This window comes from Carya illinoinensis, chromosome 5, assembly GCF_018687715.1.
Source record: "Carya illinoinensis cultivar Pawnee chromosome 5, C.illinoinensisPawnee_v1, whole genome shotgun sequence".
Lineage (NCBI taxonomy): Eukaryota > Viridiplantae > Streptophyta > Magnoliopsida > Fagales > Juglandaceae > Carya > Carya illinoinensis.
The window spans coordinates 42,151,999-42,173,174 of record NC_056756.1 but is presented as its reverse complement, the minus strand read 5'-3'; the positions used below and the strand labels follow the sequence as shown (position 1 = coordinate 42,173,174).

The window sequence follows — 21,176 nt, the reverse complement described above, 5'->3', positions numbered from 1 at the left end:
GAAGAGAAGACGACATATACATACCATATGTTTGAGTTTATGAGAATTTTTTGTAAGTATATCTTATGTGTATTTGGAAAGAAATCAAAATTAGATAGGTTTTCCACAACACTATTCTAGAAAGATGGACAAGCAATGCTAAGAGTCGAGCCATTATTGACATACCGTGTTGAAGGGCATGTATGACACAGGATAATCCAACAATGATAAAAAAGCAAATTGATGATGTAATTTTACGATATTGTAGAACTTTGATCACAATCACCGACGTTTGGTTCTGGAAGAGGGGGCACTCAACGGGAGAGGGGTAGGGTAGGAGGGCCTCTTCAAGGTGGAAGAGGGGTTACGAGAGGGCAGGGTAGAGAGAAACGTCGGAAGAGTTTTTTGTCAGGGCGTTCATCAGTTGTATGTAGGCATATGGGATGTGAAATGGGAGACCTACATGATAAACACCTATTGGAGGCCTGTTATTTGAGAAAAATCAGACCAACCGGTGGAAAGATTTTCTCTAAGAGGAAACCCCATATATCCCCTTACACACCAAGTTGGGATCCTTTGGAATTGTAATTATACAAGGAGCCACTTTCTACTGACAAACATTCATTGGTTTCTTTTACTTACAATATTCTTCTGTGCTACGTTCATTTTCCAGCAAGCTTCTGCAGTTGCTTCTTTTAATTCTTCAAATATATATAAAATCGATGTGCAAGCACTTAAAAATACTAGGAGCTAAGGTAATATTTATATCCATAAACAATCATACAGGCTAACAGTAGTTCATGGTTTCACCAGCAACACGACAATGAATTCAATAAGCAAAATACAGGAGAGAACGCACTGAAGCCGTAGCCATAATTAATGGCATGAACTAAACATCAAGTTGCTTCATGATTCCAGTGTTTATACACAAAATATAGGAACCTAGATGACAAAAAATGTGAAGGAATTGAGCTATTTATATACAGAAGGAAGATCCTCGATCTTTTTAAGTATCAACCGGGCACAAAATAATCCATCTTTTCCACAGGCAGATTCAGAACTGAAGTTTCCACCTATACCAATGAACATAAAAATGCCAAAAATTAAAAATAAGGTACAACAGACTTATAACTACAGTATAACTTCTTTCTCCTTGGTCTCTACTTTTCACGCAACAGAGTCTAAGGGGTTTGCAGAACAAACTTTGTCAACCAAGAGATGGATTATGGGATCTTAATTTGGGGAAAAATATGTAAGAGTTACCCTGTATGTGGAGAGATACACGGCATATGGCAGTCATTTTACTGGACAAAATAATTCTGCCCAAACATCCTGATTACTCTTTTTTTAACTGCTGGGTAATAAAGGTAATAAGTAACTAAAATCAAACACCATGACAAGTGTGCGTGTAACCATTGTGGTGGGAGTTTCTAATGCTCCTGAATTCAAGGGGAAAGAAGCAGATTCTTCAATTCACGTACCTCTTCAAATGGGATGAAGACAAAAGGCATTAGGCCCCTCCTGTGTGAGACTGCAGGCACATCTGGGTTGTGTGATTCATCATCCTGCCACCCTTCAACTACCCCAAGGATGTCCTCATCAGGGTTGTTGGCCTCATTATCATCCACACCACTAGTAACAAGTGAGAGTGGATCCATACGATTGTTAGCCCCGGCTGTTGTTCCTCTTAACCTGTGCCAAAAAAGCAGATAAGCTTACCAAAATCCCAACATGGCACCAAAGAAATAAAAACAAAAATAATGGTAATTGAAGGTTCCATTTAACAGTGCATTTCAAAGCCTGCCACATGTTCAATATCAATGAGTGGCTGCAAAACAGGCATCTGTCAGATCAATCTCTTCATCAAAAAATCAACATTTTGGCCTAATATACCTTCTTTATTAATTATTATCCATACATTATGACGAACAACAAAGAAGAAGTTGAGACTAAAAGTTGGCGAAAAAGGTTTCAGCTATGCTGTCAACTACTTGAAGGGAAAGAGTAATAACTAACACTAACCATAAGCCACATACGACAAAATGAATACAACAAAAACACACTTATGGGAAATGAATGTTATACCTTAAGCGGATTCTCAACACAGTAGGACGCATGCCAGGGTACAAGACTGCGGCTTCAACCTGAAATCAAAGAGTAACAATAAGTACCTGGTCAGGACAAAGAAAAAGAAAGATATTTGGGAATTGGCAAATAGTAGAACCTGACCTGGTTATCTGATAATGTGAAATGGCCTCTAAAAACAGAGTCTGTTTTAGATGCACGGAAGTTCATGCATTTTGCCACATCTTTGACCTTTTGCGAAGAATTCTAGTCACTCCAAATTAAAAGATAAGATGAAAGTATCAGCCAGAGAAACAAAAATATCGCTTCCAACTTTTAGAAGCACTAATTGAGTTAGGATGATAATAACCTTGTACAGAAATCTTCCGGAAGGGAAAAACCTCATGTAACGGAAATAGCATACCTGAAAAAGAAGAAATAGAAAGATATTAGCAGATAACAAATGAATGGATAGCAGAATAGAACCTAAGTAAAAGCATCTTTCACATTCCATTCCACTCTTCCTTCCAGAATTGGCCAAAAGAGAAAATCTTTTAGGCAATTATATTTATGATTTATCTCATTAGCATTTTCCATTTCTCATCATTCTTAACAACCAAAGGAAGGAAGGATACAAACAATGAACATAATGAAACAAATGAAATCAATAATGTAACCTCTAATTAAAATGAAAAGTCCTTGATAATCTTTCCCAATTACTCTAGTTACTCAGATTTAAGACAAGCAACAAGCCCAAAGGATATGGCCCTAGACCAACACAATGTTGAATCAGCAGTTTAAAATTGACTTGCTTATATGAATTATCCCATGAGTTACTTATCAAAAAAGAAAAAAATGAATTATCCCATGAGTTGAGCCAATATATAAACCAAAGGAATTTTGTTATGAGATAATCTCACAAGGTAACCATGAAATGAGATGCTTCAGCCTCAGATTGTTCAGATATTAGAATCTTTGTTTGCTTTTCTAAAGATAAAAAAGAAAATATTTAACGTTGCACCATCAGAAACAGAACATTTGATTGAAATGTTTGTTCTTTTCTCTTTACATAAATTATGATCCTATTAGTTTGTCAACTTCCATAAAAATATATTATGAGTTTTCAAAAACCTACATTTCACACATGATCCAACTTCTGTTTTCTAGTCTACGACACTTGCATATTTATGCTTGGTTTAGGCAAGATTTTGCTCTAGGGCTTGTGCCAAAAACTAAAAGCACAAACCTACCAGATCTTATCATTGTCCAATCCTAAAATCTTTCCATAATTCGGTAATTATAAAATAAGCTACGTGGGTATTGGGATTTATATTTCTAGTAAGAAAGTGAAGTGAAACTGGGGAGCACACCCATGGAGGTTTGGGGCCACAAGATGGGGCTTTGGGCCTTCTTGATATTGTATATGCCATATGCATGTTATAAATAATCCAATCTGCACCTTGTACAGCAAAACTTTTAAATGAATATAAATAATTGTAAAAGGGTATCACATAGGTAAAAATAAGCAGAGCCGAAATGTACCAAATGCACTGGATTGGTGACTTTCCACTCTGCAACGCCAGCACGAATATAGGTGTTCCTACTCACATAAAGACCTGAAACGTGAAAACTGGTGTTAAATTCATAATGATCCTCTTCACAAAGCCCAAAAGGTGCAAACAAATGGAAAAACAATAAGAAGAGAGTGGCCTCAAGTTTTCTTTATGAGCATCAGACATATTTACATTGGATAAATCAAGCTCACGAATTGACTATATTCTCTTATGGTCAACTTGCAGACTTGTGCTTGTCTTTAACATCATACACTGTTCTATATAAAGACATGGAAAATAATTCAAAAACAGAAACAAGAGAATCTGTGTTGGCATATCTTACCATCTGCACGGACCCTTGGTCTTAAAAGCCACATTTTCCTCCATGATCCCTCATATTTTGACTGAACAAGTTTATAATTTTCCACAACTCCAGAGAGCTTCACAAAAGCAGTCCAAGTTTTAGGCTTCGATTTTCCATACAATAAAATTAGCATGACTTTATATTTCTCAATAGAAAACTGAGTTTACCTGCCAAGCCTTCAGGCATGCACTACGCCAAAATACAGGGTTACGAATTGTGTACTTCCATTTCCGACATACACAAGCTGCCCTTCCTAAGTCGTATGGACTCATTCTTGCAAAGACCTGTGTATTTCTATTTATTAGAGGTCTCCTAGATAGTACTTCTATATTTTTATGAAAACAAGCAAAACATTTGGATTGATTTTTTGTCATACAATTACTCCGGTGCCGAACAGAATATAATGAATAGAGACTATACAAAAATATTTATTATAGCCAGTAAGTTTTCTTCATAAAAAATTTTCACATAACATGCAATACCTCAAAGAGCAGTTCATCGGGCAAACAATGATGTATTAGTGCCGGATCAACATATGGTTTCCTGCTTACACTCCCAACTGGTGCAACAGGCCTAACATTAACTCCATAGAGATCTGAAACAGAAAACCTGAAAATAAGAACTCATGAAAACCTATAGTCCGAAGTATGAACTAGCATCCCACAGACGGAATAGGTTAATTAGTGCAAAAGAAATTAATAAAAGAAATTTGGATTACCAAGCCAAGGCCTTTTCGTTACAAAGTAATGAACCGCCTTCAACCTCAAAGCTGATTCAAGTTCATCAGGAACTGATAAGGCAAAATCTGCAAGGCATTAAACTAATTGAGCCCACTTCAACTAATTAGTGTATTTTTCAATTCGAACTAACAAAGATATATTTTAATACCATATCATCATCTGCGGTTTAGAAAAAAATAACACAAACTCAAAAGAGCCCACTTCAACTCGAGTCAATTATGATGAGTAGGCGGTGATTAGTTCTCAAGAATATCGGAGGAGATAAAATAAGAATATTCCAAATTTCAATGCTTCTAATATTTTCGCACCATCCCAATCGCACTCTTGCTAGACGAATTTTCAGCTTGAATCATATCAAAGACTCGAAAACCAGATGAGAGTTACGGTACATGTGGATGTTTAATGGATACCCAGAATGAAAATTCTCCAAATTCGAATGAAATTCAACGAGCTAGCAGATGGGCCTCACGCCATTCCGCAAAAGATCATAAATTCAAACGTTTAACCAGCCAAAACCGTACGGTAACTGGATTGTCAATAGGTATAATTGCACGGAGAAGTAAAAAAACTTGGCGAGTAATTGCAATACCTGAAGCCATGACGACGGAGAAATTGGTTTTTTTTTGAGACAATGGAAGCTTGACTCTGCCGATTTTCTCGGGAAATTGAGAAGAAATACGGGGAAAGAACGAGAAAGCGAACGGGGGATGTCCCAAAAAGCCTGGGCTGTTCTACGACCTCGATTTTGCAAGCACCAACTACTAGAAATGCTGACCTGTCAAATGGTGGCATCACAACGAGGCTACGGCACCATCGCCGGTACATGTTTTGAGTTTTAAAAAAAAAAAATAGATATAGTTTTAGATTATATAAATATTGTATATTTTTTTAAAATAATAGTAAAACTTATTCTTAAGAAATTAATTTTATTTACGTGAGTATTATATTAATTTATATATCTATAAATGTAAATATCATTTTTTGAATAAAAATTCAAAAATCTCAATTTGAATCTGATTTTGACAAAGGATTATTTTTCTTTTTAATTTTTCAATTAGAATTAGAGGTATTGCATGATGACTTCGATTCCGATTTAATCTGACTTTATATTCTGACTTTGACTTTGCCATTCGACTTTCAATTTGACTTCGGTGTTGTAAATATATCATAAAAAATATATATTTATTTATATATTTATCACATATACTAATATAGTTGTGGAGTTATATAACTAGAATTTATATAAATAAATTCAATAATATACTATTATGAACTAATTATTATAAAATAATATACTTATGCTATAATACTATGATGTTTACATATACTAAATTATTATTAATTTATTTATATTAGAGTAACTTATTATACTAAACTTATTTCAATCTTAGTATAATAAGTTAATAATAGATATTAGATAATACTAATTTACTAAAGTATAATAATATATAATTAGATACTACAATATAAGTCTAATATATAAATAAGTTAGACACTATTATAGAAATAAGTCTAAAATAATATGTTAATAACACATAATAATATAGTATAATATCGCATAAGGAAAATACTAAAGTCACCGACAATGGGTTCCCCCCTTTTTTACTTAATTATTAAGAGATTTTTTTTTTTTAATGATGTTATGATTTTTTTTAAATGTTTAAGGGGATTAAAAAAAAGAAGTGGTTTATATAAGCTCCAAATGGATAAGTCTCATGCAAGTTCTTGTAAAAAAAAAATGTACCCCACCTTGAAAAAGTATAAAAATACTATTCTTTATTAATGAGATCCACTTCTTACAAATGGCTTGTACAGACTTATTTATTTAGAACTTGTACCTAGCATTACTTTTAAAAAAATGCATGAAAATAAAGAAAAGGAATTACACTTATCAAGACCCATTGTCGAGACCTAGAATCAGGTGTTGTAGCACCGTCTTAACACATACTTAGACACCAAAAGTGATATATAATACTATAGCATGATAACATGTAATTAGATATTATAATTTAAATCTAGTATATAATAAGTCGTACAGAAATAAATCAGCAGTGAATGATTTAATTTTAGTTTTAAATGTTTAGAAAAATTGAAATTTGAACACCCACAAAATCCTTTTTTTTTTTTTTTTTTAAAAAGGGTTAAATATGAAACCTATACAAATGTCTAATTACATATTATTACATTAATATATAATTATAATAACATAATAACATGTAATATTCATGCAAAATAAATTTTTCAAAAGGGTTCTAATCTTAGGAGTCAGGTTGGCTTGAAGAGAGAAGAAAAACAGCTCTAATTAAGCCACACAGAGTAGAGGATGTGGAGTAGAAAAATTTGTATTCCCCACTTGAAGTTTATATATATAGGCACACATCATGGAGCTATTCTTTTCCATAGTCTGCAGAAAAGACTTCTTCAAGATTCTGATTCTACTGTTTTTGCCTTGCAGCATCATGCCATCATGGAATGGATAATTCAACTCAGCATCCAAAAAGTAGTTCTGTGTTTGAAATATGCAGTATTAATAGAAATCCGATTGATTTTCTCATGCCAAGAGCTGGAAATACGTAAATGATTAGGGGTAAAGACCTTAAACCAAACCACGAAAGTGGTGGAGAGGATGACGACGTCCGGCGGTCTAAAGGGTGTTTACAGGCTCACAATACCCAAAGTGTAAAACAACAAAGGAAATATGACCCACTTCTTTCTCTTTTTACTTGTTTTTAACATCTGTAATGCAATTACCTTATGGAGTGCTGAAGTGGCAGGCATCTATTAGAGGGTGTTAAAGCCCCAAAATAGCACATCCATTTCAATTACTATGAAAGCTAGGTACCAATTACTACTATCCCAACGATGCACCTCTTTTCCTCTGTCTTCGAGTAGAGGTCGCCTTCCCTGTCTATATACAAGTTTCTTTATGTTTTTTCCTGTGGAATGTTTTTTGAAGCAATATGAAAGAAAAGTTGGACAAGCTTTATGAGAAACTCTCTCTCACGAACAAGAAGAGATCCAAGTGGAGACCAGTTTGTTAGAAGATGCCATTTCCCAAGGTAGCAAATGTTTGATTATGCTTACAAAGGGACACTACAAAAAGGAAGTCTTTAAGCAAACCATGAAGAAGATATGGAGGCCAATGAAATCCATTAAGTTTCATGATATGAGTTTAGTACTAATACTAGTTGAATTTGGAGACATACAGGACAAGGATAGAGTGCAATGTGAAGGCCCTTGGTCTCTTGACAAACAGTTGGTGTTGGTGAAGGAATTTGATGGTAGGCAGCAAGTTCATCAAAACTATGTAACGAAAGCCCCATTTTGGATCCAGATATATGATCTACCACTAATGGCACAAAATGAATACATTAGTAAATTGACTGGGAGCTTTCTTGGCAAAGCAGAGGAAGTCGATCTGGTGAGAGGAGAAATGGCATGGAGGAAATTATATGGATGCATCTAAGTATTGATGTCTCTAAACCCCTTTTGAGAAATAATAAGATCACTATAGGCACAAATGATGGTTTAACTATGACAGACTCTCTGACTTCTATTACTGTTGCAGATGGATGGGACATAGGCATCGCGAATGCGAGAAATGACAGATTTCAAAAGAGATGTTTGAGTTTTAAGGCTTCCCGTACAATTAGTGGCTTCGTATTGGGTTTGTTGGAGACTAGGGATGGTAGAAACTTACACTAAAGAAGGTGGTCAACTAAGTAATTCCAATGAGCAATACTACGTCAGTGATCAATAAAAGGCAAGAATCAAATGTAGTAGAAAATAATGACATAACGGAAATGGGGGGTGAAACAGATACTGAAATGCACTTGAATTATGAAAAAATATAGAAAAACATGTGCCAAGAAATCTATTGAGATAACTCTTGGATGAAAAATGGAAGCACAAATTCAGGGCTGATTGTTATTGATTCTATAATTCAATATCAACGGTTAATGTACTTTCAAAATATGAAAATAGATTTCTTGATGAAGGCAAAGGGGGATATGAGCCCACAAAATGAAATGTTGATCTATGAAAATAGCTCACTATGAACTATGATTAAACAAACAAGCCTACTACAGAGCAGATGTTGGAGAGGGAAAATTCAAAAGGTTAAATCGAAAGCGCAAGAGGGAACCAATACTCAGATGAAGAACGTTTGGAACAAAAAAAAATAAATCCAGAGGTTGAAGATGAGCAAGGAAGATACCAGAAAAGACAAGCTCAGAACTCAAATGAGGCTCACATTGTGGTGGCGCAAACTGAGATATCGATAGTGGCTGCTTTACAACCTTACCGTAAACAATGAAAACGTTAAGTTGGAACTCTTGATGACTTGGGAACCTACGTGGAATTCACATCCTTTGAGACCTCGTCAAGAAGGAAGCTCCCAACATTCTGTTCATCCAAGAGACAAAGTTGAAAACTCGTGCTATGGAAACCAGTAAGTAACGTTTAGGTTTCACAAACTATTTGGCTATTGATTGTGATGGTAGAAGTAGTGGGACTTGCATTGATGTGGAATAAGGAGATTAGATTTTCTGTGTTAAGTTATTCAAAGTCCCATATTGATGCTTTTATTGCTAGTGATGATGCGAGTAAAACTGGGTGGTATCTTATGGGTGTGGGGTTGGGAAATAACGAGAGCAACTAAACCAGCTAATTATAAAGTATTTCCAAACTATTTTTTTCAGCTTTTGATCAAAGGAGTTTGATATATATTGTGACAAATATTGGCAAAAGAGTTACTGGATAGATGAATGAGGAATTATCTAAGAGGTACACCAAAGAGGAGGTTCTACAGGCACTGAATCAAATGCACCCTACTAGGCCATTGTACCTGATAGTATGTCCCCTATCTTTTTCAAAAGATATTGGCATATCATTGGCAAATATGTTACTATAGCTATTCTTAATGCACTGAATACTGGTCACTTTCATAAAGATTTAAATCACACTTTCATTATTTTGATTCCTAAAAAAAAGATCTCCTATGAAAGTAGCTGATTTTTTAAAGTGATTGCTAATATACTGAAAATAGATTCTACCTAGTATTATCTCTAAGCCCTAGAGTGCTTTTGTACTTGATAGACTAATAACAAACAATACTCTCATTGCATATAAGCTTATTCACTGCTCAAGATAGAAGAGAATGGAAAAAAAAAGGCCATATGTCCCTCAAATTGGACATGAGCAAAGCCTATGATAGGATAGAATGAGATTTCTTGGAGCATGTTTTGCATAACTTAGGCTTCGAATCCAAACTGACCTATTTGATTTTGAAGTGTGTTACCCCAATCTCATTTTTCTATACTAATCAATGGAGAACCAAAAGGACCTATAACCCTAAGCATAAGATTGAGACAAAGGGATCCACTGTCTCCTTTTCTTTTTCTACTTTATACTGAGAGACTTGTTCATATGCTTAAAGAAACTGCTAATAATCAAATTGTGCCAGGAATTCAAAATGTAGAGGGGCCCCTAGACTTAATCATTTGTTGTTTGCGGATGATAGTAATTTTTGCAAGGCTGATACTACTGCTAATAAGAATATACAAGACTTGTTAGATAAGTATGAATATGCTTCAAGGCAGAAAATTAATAGAGATAAAACATCTATGGTGTTTAGTGAGGATGTTACAACTAAAGTTAAAGAGGAAATTATGTCTCTGTGGGATAGAAATAATGTCTAACAGTATGAGAAGTACCTGGGCCTCCCACCAATGGTTGGTAAAGCTAAGTCAAATGCTTTTTCTAGGATTAAACATAGAGTGTGCCAAAAACTACAGACTTGGAAAGATAAGCAGTTATCTCAAGGAGGCAAAGCAGTTCTGCTAAAAGTTGCAGCACTTTTTATTCCAACTTATGCCATGAGCTTTTTCATACTACCAAACTGCCTTTGTAATGAGTTAGAAAGTATGATGACACATTTTGGTGGGGGAAAAAAGAAAATGAAAGGAAGATACATTGGGTCAGTTGAAAAAATGTGTGACTCTAAATTCAAAGGTGGGTTAGGTTTTAAAGATTTGTAAAATTTCAACATGACCATCTTAGCTAAACAAGGGTGGAGAATCCTACAAGAAGAAGAAACCCTGTTACATAGACTTTATAAATCAAAGTACCTCCAAAATTCAAGCATTTTTTTTTTTTTTTAATTCCAAGTTGGGTTCTAATCCATTCTAAGCTTGGCGAGAAATATGGGAAGCTAAAAACATATTCTCAAGAGATGTCCATGGTGAGTAGGAAAAGGAAAATTAATAAAGATCTAGAAAGATCCCTGGATTCCAAGACATCAAGCTTTACAGTAGGAGCTGAATTTGATGGTGGAGGATTGGAATGATATTGTTGATAATCTTATTGACAATAATACACAGTGGTGGATGTGGAGAAAGTTAGAGTTCTATTCAATCCAAATATAGCTACTGATATTCTAAAGATCATAATATGTCCAAGATGAAATGAAGAAAAATGGATATGAACCCAAGAAAAGAATGGAAAGTTTAGTGTCAAGGGAGCCTACAGATTCTTTAAAAGAAAATTGGGGGAGAGTGAAGGATTAAGTTCTAGTCCCGATCGACAGAATTCTTTGTGGAATGTGTTGTGGAAGATGAGAAAGAATTTCCTGTAAAGTTAAGATCTATGCTTGCAGAGCTTGTAGAAACTTTTTACTCACTCAATACAACCTGCTGCAAAAAAATGTTGAAGTTGAAGCTACATGTTGTTTATGCAAGGGCAGACTGGAGGACCTTCCACGTGCTCTAATCTACTGCCCTACAAGTAGAGAATTTTAACACAATTATCTGCCTATATTGAAAGTTAGTGAGGAATACCTAAGTATATTGGATTTAGCCTAGATGCTGAAAGAGAAAGGGACAATGGATGATTTGAAAACTTTTTTCTTAATTGTTTGGGGATTCTGGTTTAGAAGAAATAAGCTGATTTATGAAAAAAGTTAATATGAACAAAGATATGCGATCGCCTATGCCTAGTCTTTACAGAAATTTGGAGGCTACACTATGCTTAAAACTAAAAATTCACTGCTGAAACCACTTTCTCACGATTTTTTCAAACTTAATGTAGATGGAGCTATACTTAGAGATGAGAAATGTGATGTTATCATGACTGCTAGTAAAGTTGAAAATGAAGTTGCTAATCATGAAACAATTGAGCTCTTATCTATGTTCGGGACTTTTCAATTTTGTATACACTAGGGTATTTAAAAAATTATTATTGAGAGTGATTGCTTGATGATGATTCAAGAGCTACAAGCAGCTGCTAGTTCTCTATCAATTCTTGGGAATTTGCTGAAAGAAACACATACTTTAATGAAGCTTTTTAGTGTGTGCAAAGTTCAACATGTTAATAGATTAATAGGCAATGAGGTAGCTCATAGACTTGCCTGTTATGCTTGGAATGTGGTGGATATTGAAATGTGGTGGGATAATGTCCCAATACTGGTATCCCAAGCTGTCTAGCTTGATAAGAACTCTTTGTAATCCTATGTTATTAATGTAATTAATATGTTTTCCTACAAAAAAAAAAAATAAAAAAAGGCGATTCTGAAATATACACGCACTCATGTAACGGTGAACCAATTACTATTAGGATTACAAGTTTTAGGGACTACAAACCAATAAAAAAAAACCCTAGTTTTTTTCCCTATCTCAAGACAATGTTCATGTATCTCCATTTTAAGACCCATTTTTTGCATATTGAAGTGTGAAGCTAGGTTTTGCTTTTACAACAGATCATTGCACCTACTGGAGCCAGTTCAATTGTGTTCCCAACTAAAACAGCAGCAACTACAAGTGACAAACCAACATCACTTACAACTGGATCATATATCTTTGATACAATCGTGACTTTCCAGATTTCCTACAAGAGAGGTTCCAAACTTCACATACTCGTAACAGAAAATAAATCAAACAAAATTGACAGGAGAAACCCAAAACTTATTCATACAAACCAAAGATTTTGGATATTATAGTTACTCCAGCAACTTAAGGATCTGCTTTCTTGTGCAACTCCATAACCCAGCTGTTGTAAGCACAGCATATGACCTCACAGCCAGAAAAACCAGATTTTATAGCTAATGCCTCGAACTCTTTTTGGGTCCTCTCTTTTCCTCCAGGATTTTGGGCTAACATAAGCAAATCTTGCTCAAAGACGATATTTGATGAAACATTACTCTCAGGAGCCACAGGAAGAATTGATTCCACAATGATCACCTTTCCAGATTTGGGAAGTGCTTTGCAGCAGTTTTTGAGAAGTCTTAAGCAATGCTCATCACTCCAATCATGGAGTATCCACTGCAAGTTTCAATGTTTCAACAACTAATAAATAGAACTACTAAATAATCAGATGAAGAAATGACATAATATATAGATTAGCCCCTCTCACTTTGCAGACCATGACAAAAAACTGCATAGGCTGGCCACAGTAACCTGCACCTGATTACCAGTCTACCGTGCATCCAATAATGCCAAAGATTCTAAATAATTGTGTTTATGTTTCCTCAGAATACAATATCAATATAACAACCGAGAAAGAGACATCTGGGGAGAATCCCAGAGGTGGTTTGGGTTGGGACGTTTTGTACAATATAACTTCTGTTTATCATCCATATCCTACTCTCCTAAAGTAATGTTGGTCTTTGAAATTACTATTAGTCTGTACAACATTAGCGAGACGGTTATTTGACAGAATAAAATCTATAAACCAAGCAAAAGGGCTAGCAGAATCACGGGGACTTACTTTCATGAAAATAGCATCTCCACATGGAACACAATCAAACATATCTCCCCCAACATGCTCCACACCTACACCATCAAACGCTCTATGAGTAAGTCATAGTTAAGCTTGTCTCAACAATGCTGGTTGTGAGCAGCAACAATCTGATCCAACTTGAAGTTGCGTTTAGAACTGGTTGGGAAGTGAAAAATAAAGGGCCATCAAGGCTGTTTGGCAGCAAATTGAGTAATGGAATAACCATCATATTTGAGATAATGATATTACAAAGACAGATAAAGTCGTAGGATAGCCAGACGCATCAACAGAAAACTTAATGTTTATTTATATATACATCTTAATTGTGTCATGAAACTCTTAAACCAGAGAAAGAACTAAAATTAGTACCTGGATAAGAAGGTGCATCAGCTAAAACATGAGGCAGATCAAAATTGATGCCCTTAATCTGAGGATATCTGGAAGTGATTCTGTTCAGGGTAACTCCAACTCCGCCACCAACATCAACCAACACTTTGAGGCCTTCAAACCCTTTGTACACATCGAGTATCTTCTTCATGATCAAGATAGTGTGGTTTGACATGGCTTGGTTGAATACCCGATTGAACCTTTCGTCTGTTCCTGGGTATTCAAATGCTGTCATTCCATAGGCCCTGTTAAAAGGAATCCCCCCGTCTAGTATGGCATCATTCATGTGGTACCTGATTAAAAGATGACCTTTAAATAAGCCTAAAATACCATTCAATAAATTAAACATAATAGACATTAAAAATCCTAAAAAATTCAATGTTATTCCACTGAGCAGGATTGCCACGTAAACTGGTGCAGACTACATCCAGAGTCCAGATCGAAACATGTGAACAATCCAATTTGAATATTGATTTTATAAGCCAATTTTTAGAATAAATAAACAACTAACCATTAGGATCTGATAGCAAGTCAAATCATTTCCATTTTTAGTATTATCCAAGAGCTTAATCTTTACCTGAAGGGATAACTTACTCTAACGTGCTCAATTAAAACAAAAAAAAAAAAAAATCATCAAACATTGTTTCACCGATCATTACCAACTCTCCATGAAGACCCTGTCATGGTGCAACAGGAAAAGAGGAGCAACAGAGCCCCCATGAGGATTCATAACAAGGAACTTGCAAACGGGTGCCACACCATACAGTCTCACAATCTCTCCGTCCTCTCTGGTCCGGAGGGAGTACTTGAGTATGGAATAGCTCGACAAGAGCCGTAGCATCCGGTCCAGTAGAACCGGCGTGTCCGGATTCTTGGTGGGTAGCCGAGCCGCGATCTCAGAAGGTGAGAGGAACACGCCGATTCCGGCATCTGAGATTATGTCGATGAGGTTGAGCTCGAGGGCAGACTTCAGAACCATCGGAAGTATCGCCGCGTTCGCTAACCGGACGGCCAGTTTGCCCGCTTCTTCTTCTTCTTCTTCATTAAGTTCTTGTTGTTGGGCAATCGGGATCGCGTTGTTGTCCTCGTATAAACTCATGACTTGTGCAGAGTGAGCGAGTGTGAATCCGAGAATCAGAAAAGCAGAGCGAAAAGTTCCTTCAAAGAGTTTCTACGTGCTCTATGCAGCGAAGAAAGGTCAGAATTTTATGGACATCTTTTAAGAGTCATATGTTACCAACCAACAGTCATATTTTATTGTTTAATTTAACGGTATTTAATTAACGCTTACTTTTTTAGCGGTCTTATTTTTTATAATCTAATAAACTAATGTATCTGTCTGAAATTCATCTTTCTTTTTTCTAATAATATTTTAAATGGTCATATTTTGCATAATGTAATAATTTTTTGCCGTGCAAAATAATCTCAGGTTGAGTAGATAAATTTTTTCTCAAATAAGTATTCTCAACTTTTCTACTCTTATTTTTATTAACAACATTGTTATCAAAATTGGGGAAGTAAACCTTTCTTCCACCATGTGGTTAACAATACTGCACACTTTGTGTACTGTGCATAAAACGCACACTCAACGTGTAATGGCTGGGAATATGATCTACCCAGCCACTAGAGCTACGAGTGCAATCTACAAAAAGAGAGGCGAGAACATGGACAAATACTGTTCAATTAAATACACTGTGCACATGTCAGGCAAGCACTGTGCATTAAGTGCACAAAGTCATGCACGTCCTAACTGTGCATGCAGCCTGCTGCAATCTCGGTTAACTTGCCGCCGGCCACCTCTAGATTGCTAGAGGTTTCTATCTGCCCCACGCTAGTCCCCGTCCATAGGGGCCATGTACAGTGCACATTGCCATGCACTCAAGAGGCTCACGGTAGACCGTCGTGAGCCCAGTGAGCATAACTTGTAGCCACCATGTGGACTACTAGTATCATCTATCTCCACCCCCCATGGAGGCGATCTTCACCATGTGAACCATGTGCACGGAGTTGCACATGGTCTAGCCGTGGCATGATAGGGATTACCACTTACCAGTGGCTACCCTTTCAAGTATGGTATGGGCGCGTTAGGCTGTGAACTCTTGGAGGAATTTGCTGTGATCCCTAGAAGAATTTGACAGATGAGGAATAATTATGTGTTTAACCAATCCTTTATGCATCCTAATATAGTGGTGAAGCAAGCTATAGAGGATTTAACTTGAGAGATGGTTTTGGAAGGTTTGAAAAAAGTTGATTACCGCAGCCACAGTAAACGAGATGGTACTGTAAAAGAAAGAAGTACGAGTCTTGCAGTCGGCTTTAACATTGTATGATATCTTAACATCTTTGAGTGAAGATGAGAAAAATGAATTTTTGAGTGTTGTAATGTGGAGATCAAATAGAAACAATACGACCTTCTGTTGATGGAGACCTATTAGATTATGATTATGACCAAGTTTTAGAGTCTCCTGATTGGGCTTATGGAAAGTTTATAATGTTTCTTGATCAATATGGCATAGGCCAAGCTTCATTTTAATTATATAGACTGAGGATTAAGCATGAAAAATACAGATATGACGAGTTTCCCTCCAGTGTAGCCTCTAAAGAAGAGCTTGTTAATGTTGGGGAGTATATGATTCCTTGCTGGGAAGTTGGCCCCAATATTGAAGGACTTGCTTTGTAAGCATGAGGATGTTTGTGTTGACTCTATCAAAGTAAGTCCAACATTGAAAAATTTACTTAAAGAATCTGTTATGTGATTGCATATGGCAGGAAAAACTGAAGAGAGACAAGCTATACTATATATAGAAGAATCGGGAGAATGAAAACTGTGTAATATATTCCATCAGAAAAGTAAAAAATAGAGCATTTATATTTACAGTGTGCAATACCTTAACTATTGTGCACGTGCATACATGTGATTAAGAAGATTAAAAATAATCTTATACACTAATAGCCCCCCTCAAGCTAGAGTGTATAGATTAATTACACCCAACTTGCTAAGGAGAACATGAAAACGATCTATCCCTAAAGGTTTAGTAAAAAAATCACCTAATTGATGTTCAGAGGATACATGTAAGGTAACTATAGTTCCAGCCTGGATCATATCTCTAACTAGATGACAATCTATCTCAATGTGTTTAGTTCTTTCTTGAAAAACAGGATTAGCAACAATATGTAGAGCTGCTTGGCTATCACAATATAGTACATATGGTGAAGAAAAAGTAATTCCAAAATTAGCAAACAAGGCAATAAGCCATTTTAGTTCATAGCAAGTAGAAGCCATAGAACGGTATTCAGCTTCAGCAGATGATCTTGAGACCGTGACTTGCTTCTTAGACTTCCAAGAAATCAATGAGTCACCAATAAAAATGCAGAAACCAGTAACAGATCTGCGGGAGTTCGGGCATGTAGCCCAATCAGAGTCACAAAATCCCTTCAGCTGCAGAGAAGATGAACTAAGGAAGATCAGGCCTTGACCGGCAATGGCTTTAACGTATCTGACTACTTTAAGAGCAGCATCATAGTGTAGTTGTCGTGGTTGGTCCATAAACTGGCTCAAAGTATTGACAGAAAAAGAAAGGTCAGGACGAGTGAGTGTCAAATAAAGCAAACGACCAATTAACCTTCTATAAGATGCTGGATCAGCAAGTAAAGAGCCAGCATATTCAGTTTTGGATAACCTTAGATTCTGATCCATAGGAGAAGTAGCAGGTTTACCAGCTAAAACACCAAAATCAGATACAATTTCAAGGGCGTATTTCCTTTGAGAAAGGGAAATACCTTTCACAGATCTGGCCACTTCAAGACCCAAAAAATACCTCAAGGTTCCCAAATCTTTCAACTTAAAATGCAAGTGCAGAAAATCCTTAAGGTCAGCAACAGATTGTGAATTGTTAGAAGCAATGACGATATATCAACATATACCAGAAGTGCCATAAAAGAATTACCAAAATGCTTGGTGAATAAAGAATAATCAGATTTAGACTGATTAAAACCATAAGCAATCAAGGTAGTAGAAAATTTAGAGAACCACTGACGAGATGCTCGTTTTAAGCCATACAAAGACTTAAGAAGCTTGCATACCCGATTGTCTCCAGGATTAGAAAAACCAAGTGGTAATTTCATATAGACTTCTTCATCCAGGTTTCTATGAAGAAAAACATTATTTACATCGAGTTGATGTAATTCCCAATTAGGAATGGCAACCAAAGCAAGAAAACAACGAACAGTAATAAGCTTGGCAACAGGAAAAAAAGTGTCAAAATAATCAATGCCCTCACATTGAGTGTAACCTTTTGCAACTAACCGAGCCTTATATCTCTCTAGAGTGCCATTAGATTTCAACTTGCACTTGTAAACCCATTTACAACCAATGGGTTGCTTGCCAGGAGGTAATTTAGTTAAAACCCAAGTTTTATTAGCTTCAAGAGCAGTGATTTCAGCTGACATTGCATCCCTCCAATGAGAAAATTTAACAGCTTGATGGAAAAATTTAGGTTCATAGAAAGAATCAACAGAACAACAGAAATGTTGGTATGAAGGAGACAATTTGGAATATGATAAGTATGAAGAGATAGGATATGGTGTACCTGAGTTAGAAGAACCATCAACCAGAGGAGATGAAGTAACTTCATTATTACAAATCAAAGAACAATGATAGTGTTGCAAGTAATCAGGAGGTCTTTTATTTCTTGTAGATTTTCTTGTTGGCATAAGAGCAGGAGAATTTTCTGATGTGTCAGAATTATGGGGTAAGGGTGAAGGAGTATGTGATGAAGAATTGAGGGTAGCATCAGATAGTGGAGCTGGTAAGACAAGATTATGTAAAGACAAGGAAGGAGAGAATGTATCATAAGATGGAGGAGTAGTCTTGAAAGGAAATATGTTCTCATGAAAAATAACATCTCTAGAAATGAGAATGTTGTGAGTATGGATATTATAAAGTTTATAGCCTTTTATGCTATCTGGATAACCAAGAAAAACACAAGCTTGTGCACGGAGTGAAAATTTTGTTGATGAACCACCAAAAATGGAGGCATAACAAAGACATCCAAAAACTTTAAGATGGTTATATTGAGGCTTGGCAGAAAACAACATTTCATATGGTGATTTATTTGAAAGAACAGGTGTTGGAATTCGGTTTATAAGGTAGACTGCAGTTAAAACACAATCGCTCCAGAAATTTAAGGGAATATGGGACTGAAATCTGAGAGCTCGAGCAACATTTAAGATATGCTGATGTTTTCTTTCAACAATAGCATTTTATTGGAGAGTATATACACAACTGAGTTGATGTATAACTCCTTTGTGGGCAAAGAAAGACTTCATATCAAATTCTAAAGCATTATCAGTACGAATAGTTTTTATTTTAGAATTAAACTGAGTCTCAACAAAAGAAAAGAAAGATTGTATGTAAGAGTGAGTTTCAAATTTGGTTTTGAGTAGGTATATCCAAGTTCACCTACTAAAGTCATCAACTATTGTTAAAAAATATTTGAAGCCATTATAAGAGGGTATAGAAAAAGGACCCCATATATCACATTGAATGATTTCAAACACAGAGTTAGAAGTAGATGTGCTTAAGGGAAAAGGAAGCCGTTTTTGTTTGGCATGGGGACAAATGTCACAATGAGTATTATGAGGAGATGTAAAATTGGACAAATCAGAAGCTATATCATTTATTCTAGAAACAGATATATGTCCAAGACGATTATGCCAAAGAGTATAACTGTTTGTAGCAAGATTACAACAAGGAAATGAATCAACTGAAACAGATTTACAAGAAACAGAATTGGTGCCTGGTACTTGCAGTAAATGATATAATCCTTGTGAGCGTTTAGCTACTCCAATCGTCCTCCAATTGGATAGGTCCTGAATATAACAAAAATCATGTAAGAATAAGAGAAAACATGATAGTTGGGGAACTAGTTTACTCACTGAAATGAGATTGAAGGTAAAATCTGGAACATATAAGACATTAATTAGAACAAATGAGTCAGAGAGTCTAACTGTTCCCATATGTGTGACTTGAGTATATGAACCATTAGGTAATTTCACTGAAATATTTACAGAAGACTGAATGGAAGAAAAAAGTGCTAAAGAACCAATCATGTGATCAGTTGCACCAGAGTCAAGGATCCAAGATTGATTGTGGAAGACATCTCTATTATTTTTAGAAGCAATAGAAGAAAGATTAATAGAGATACCTGAAAATGGAGGAGCGGATGAAGTAGAAGGTACAGATGAATTAGATTGTGCAGAAACTGTACCTGCTTGATTCATAGATGACATATTAGTTTGAGTTTGAAGAAATGTAATAAGCTATTGACATTGCTCTTGAGAGAATGGAAAATTTGGAGTTAAAACTGAATTAGAAATAGAATGGCTAGCAGTAGCCTGGTGAGCATTAGGGTTTCGAGATTTTGATTTGTATCCAAGTGGATACCCATGAATCTTGTAGCATTTATCAACATTATGCCCTGATAAACCACAGTGTGTACAGTAGGGCCGATCCTTCCGAGAAACAAAGGGCTTGCCATTTCGAGATCCATGAAATCCAGTAGATCCACGGCTAGAATCATGAGTAGAATCACGATTAGAAAGCATAGCAACAGATTCATTGGAAGGTAAAGACTCAGAAACAACTTCTCTCTATTTTTCCTCTTGCAGAACAAGGGAAAAAACTTTATTAATTGGGGGAAACGGATCAGACAATAAAATCTGACTCCGTAGGTGTGCATATGTCTCATTGAGACCCATCAAGAATTGCAAAACATAGTCTTCTTGTTGGAAATCAACAATTTTCTTTATAGCTCCACAGGTACATAGAGGCATGGGACGGAAATGAACCATTTCTTCCCAGCAACCTTTCAAACGGGTAAAATAAGAACTTACAGAAGCAGTTTCTTGAGTCAGAGATGCAATATTCTTTCGGATCTGAAAAATACAAGGTCGGTTGCTTTGAGCAAACCTTTCCTTCAGATCATTCCACATCTCCTCGGCAGAATCAATGTATATGACCGAGGCAGCAATCTCCTTCGACATGGCATTAAGCAGCCGTGAGAGAACAACTGTGTTACATCTAGTCCATGCATTGTGCATCAGATCAGAGAGTGGAGGTGGTGGTAAAGCACCATTCACAAAGCAAAGCTTATTTTTGGAAATAAGGGCCATAGACATGGATCGGTTCCATGTTAAGTAATTGTCTCTATTAAGAGGTTGAGAAATGAGAATCGCACCTGGATGATCACCGTGCTGAAGATAGAAAGGATTGGAGTAGTCCTCCGATGGACGGTGAAAAGTGGCGGAAGAGTCATC

The 21,176-nt window shown here is 36.0% G+C and overlaps 2 protein-coding genes across 3 annotated transcripts; both read right to left on the bottom strand.

Moving 5' to 3' along the window:
* Positions 1 to 713: 713 nt before the first annotated feature.
* Positions 714 to 5,494, bottom strand: LOC122309411 (F-box protein 7). Its single transcript, XM_043122893.1, has 11 exons — positions 5,290 to 5,494; positions 4,679 to 4,765; positions 4,443 to 4,555; positions 4,128 to 4,244; positions 3,940 to 4,036; positions 3,586 to 3,659; positions 2,414 to 2,467; positions 2,209 to 2,310; positions 2,065 to 2,123; positions 1,461 to 1,671; positions 714 to 1,052 (listed from the first exon to the last, which is right to left on the bottom strand). Exons 1-11 carry the CDS (start codon positions 5,297 to 5,299, stop codon positions 993 to 995), a joined length of 984 nt encoding a protein of 327 aa, XP_042978827.1. The 5' UTR covers positions 5,300 to 5,494; the 3' UTR covers positions 714 to 992.
* Positions 5,495 to 12,509: 7,015 nt separating this feature from the next.
* On the bottom strand, positions 12,510 to 15,084 carry LOC122309408 (caffeic acid 3-O-methyltransferase-like). Of its 2 annotated transcripts, XM_043122890.1 has the most exons (5): positions 14,519 to 15,084; positions 13,842 to 14,152; positions 13,461 to 13,525; positions 12,673 to 13,015; positions 12,510 to 12,581 (listed from the first exon to the last, which is right to left on the bottom strand). In XM_043122890.1, exons 1-4 carry the CDS (start codon positions 14,956 to 14,958, stop codon positions 12,707 to 12,709), a joined length of 1,125 nt encoding a protein of 374 aa, XP_042978824.1. In that variant the 5' UTR covers positions 14,959 to 15,084; the 3' UTR covers positions 12,510 to 12,581; positions 12,673 to 12,706. The 2 variants fall into 2 exon arrangements, with proteins under 2 accessions (XP_042978824.1, XP_042978823.1); XM_043122889.1 differs by having other exon boundaries at positions 12,510 to 13,015.
* Positions 15,085 to 21,176: the final 6,092 nt, after the last annotated feature.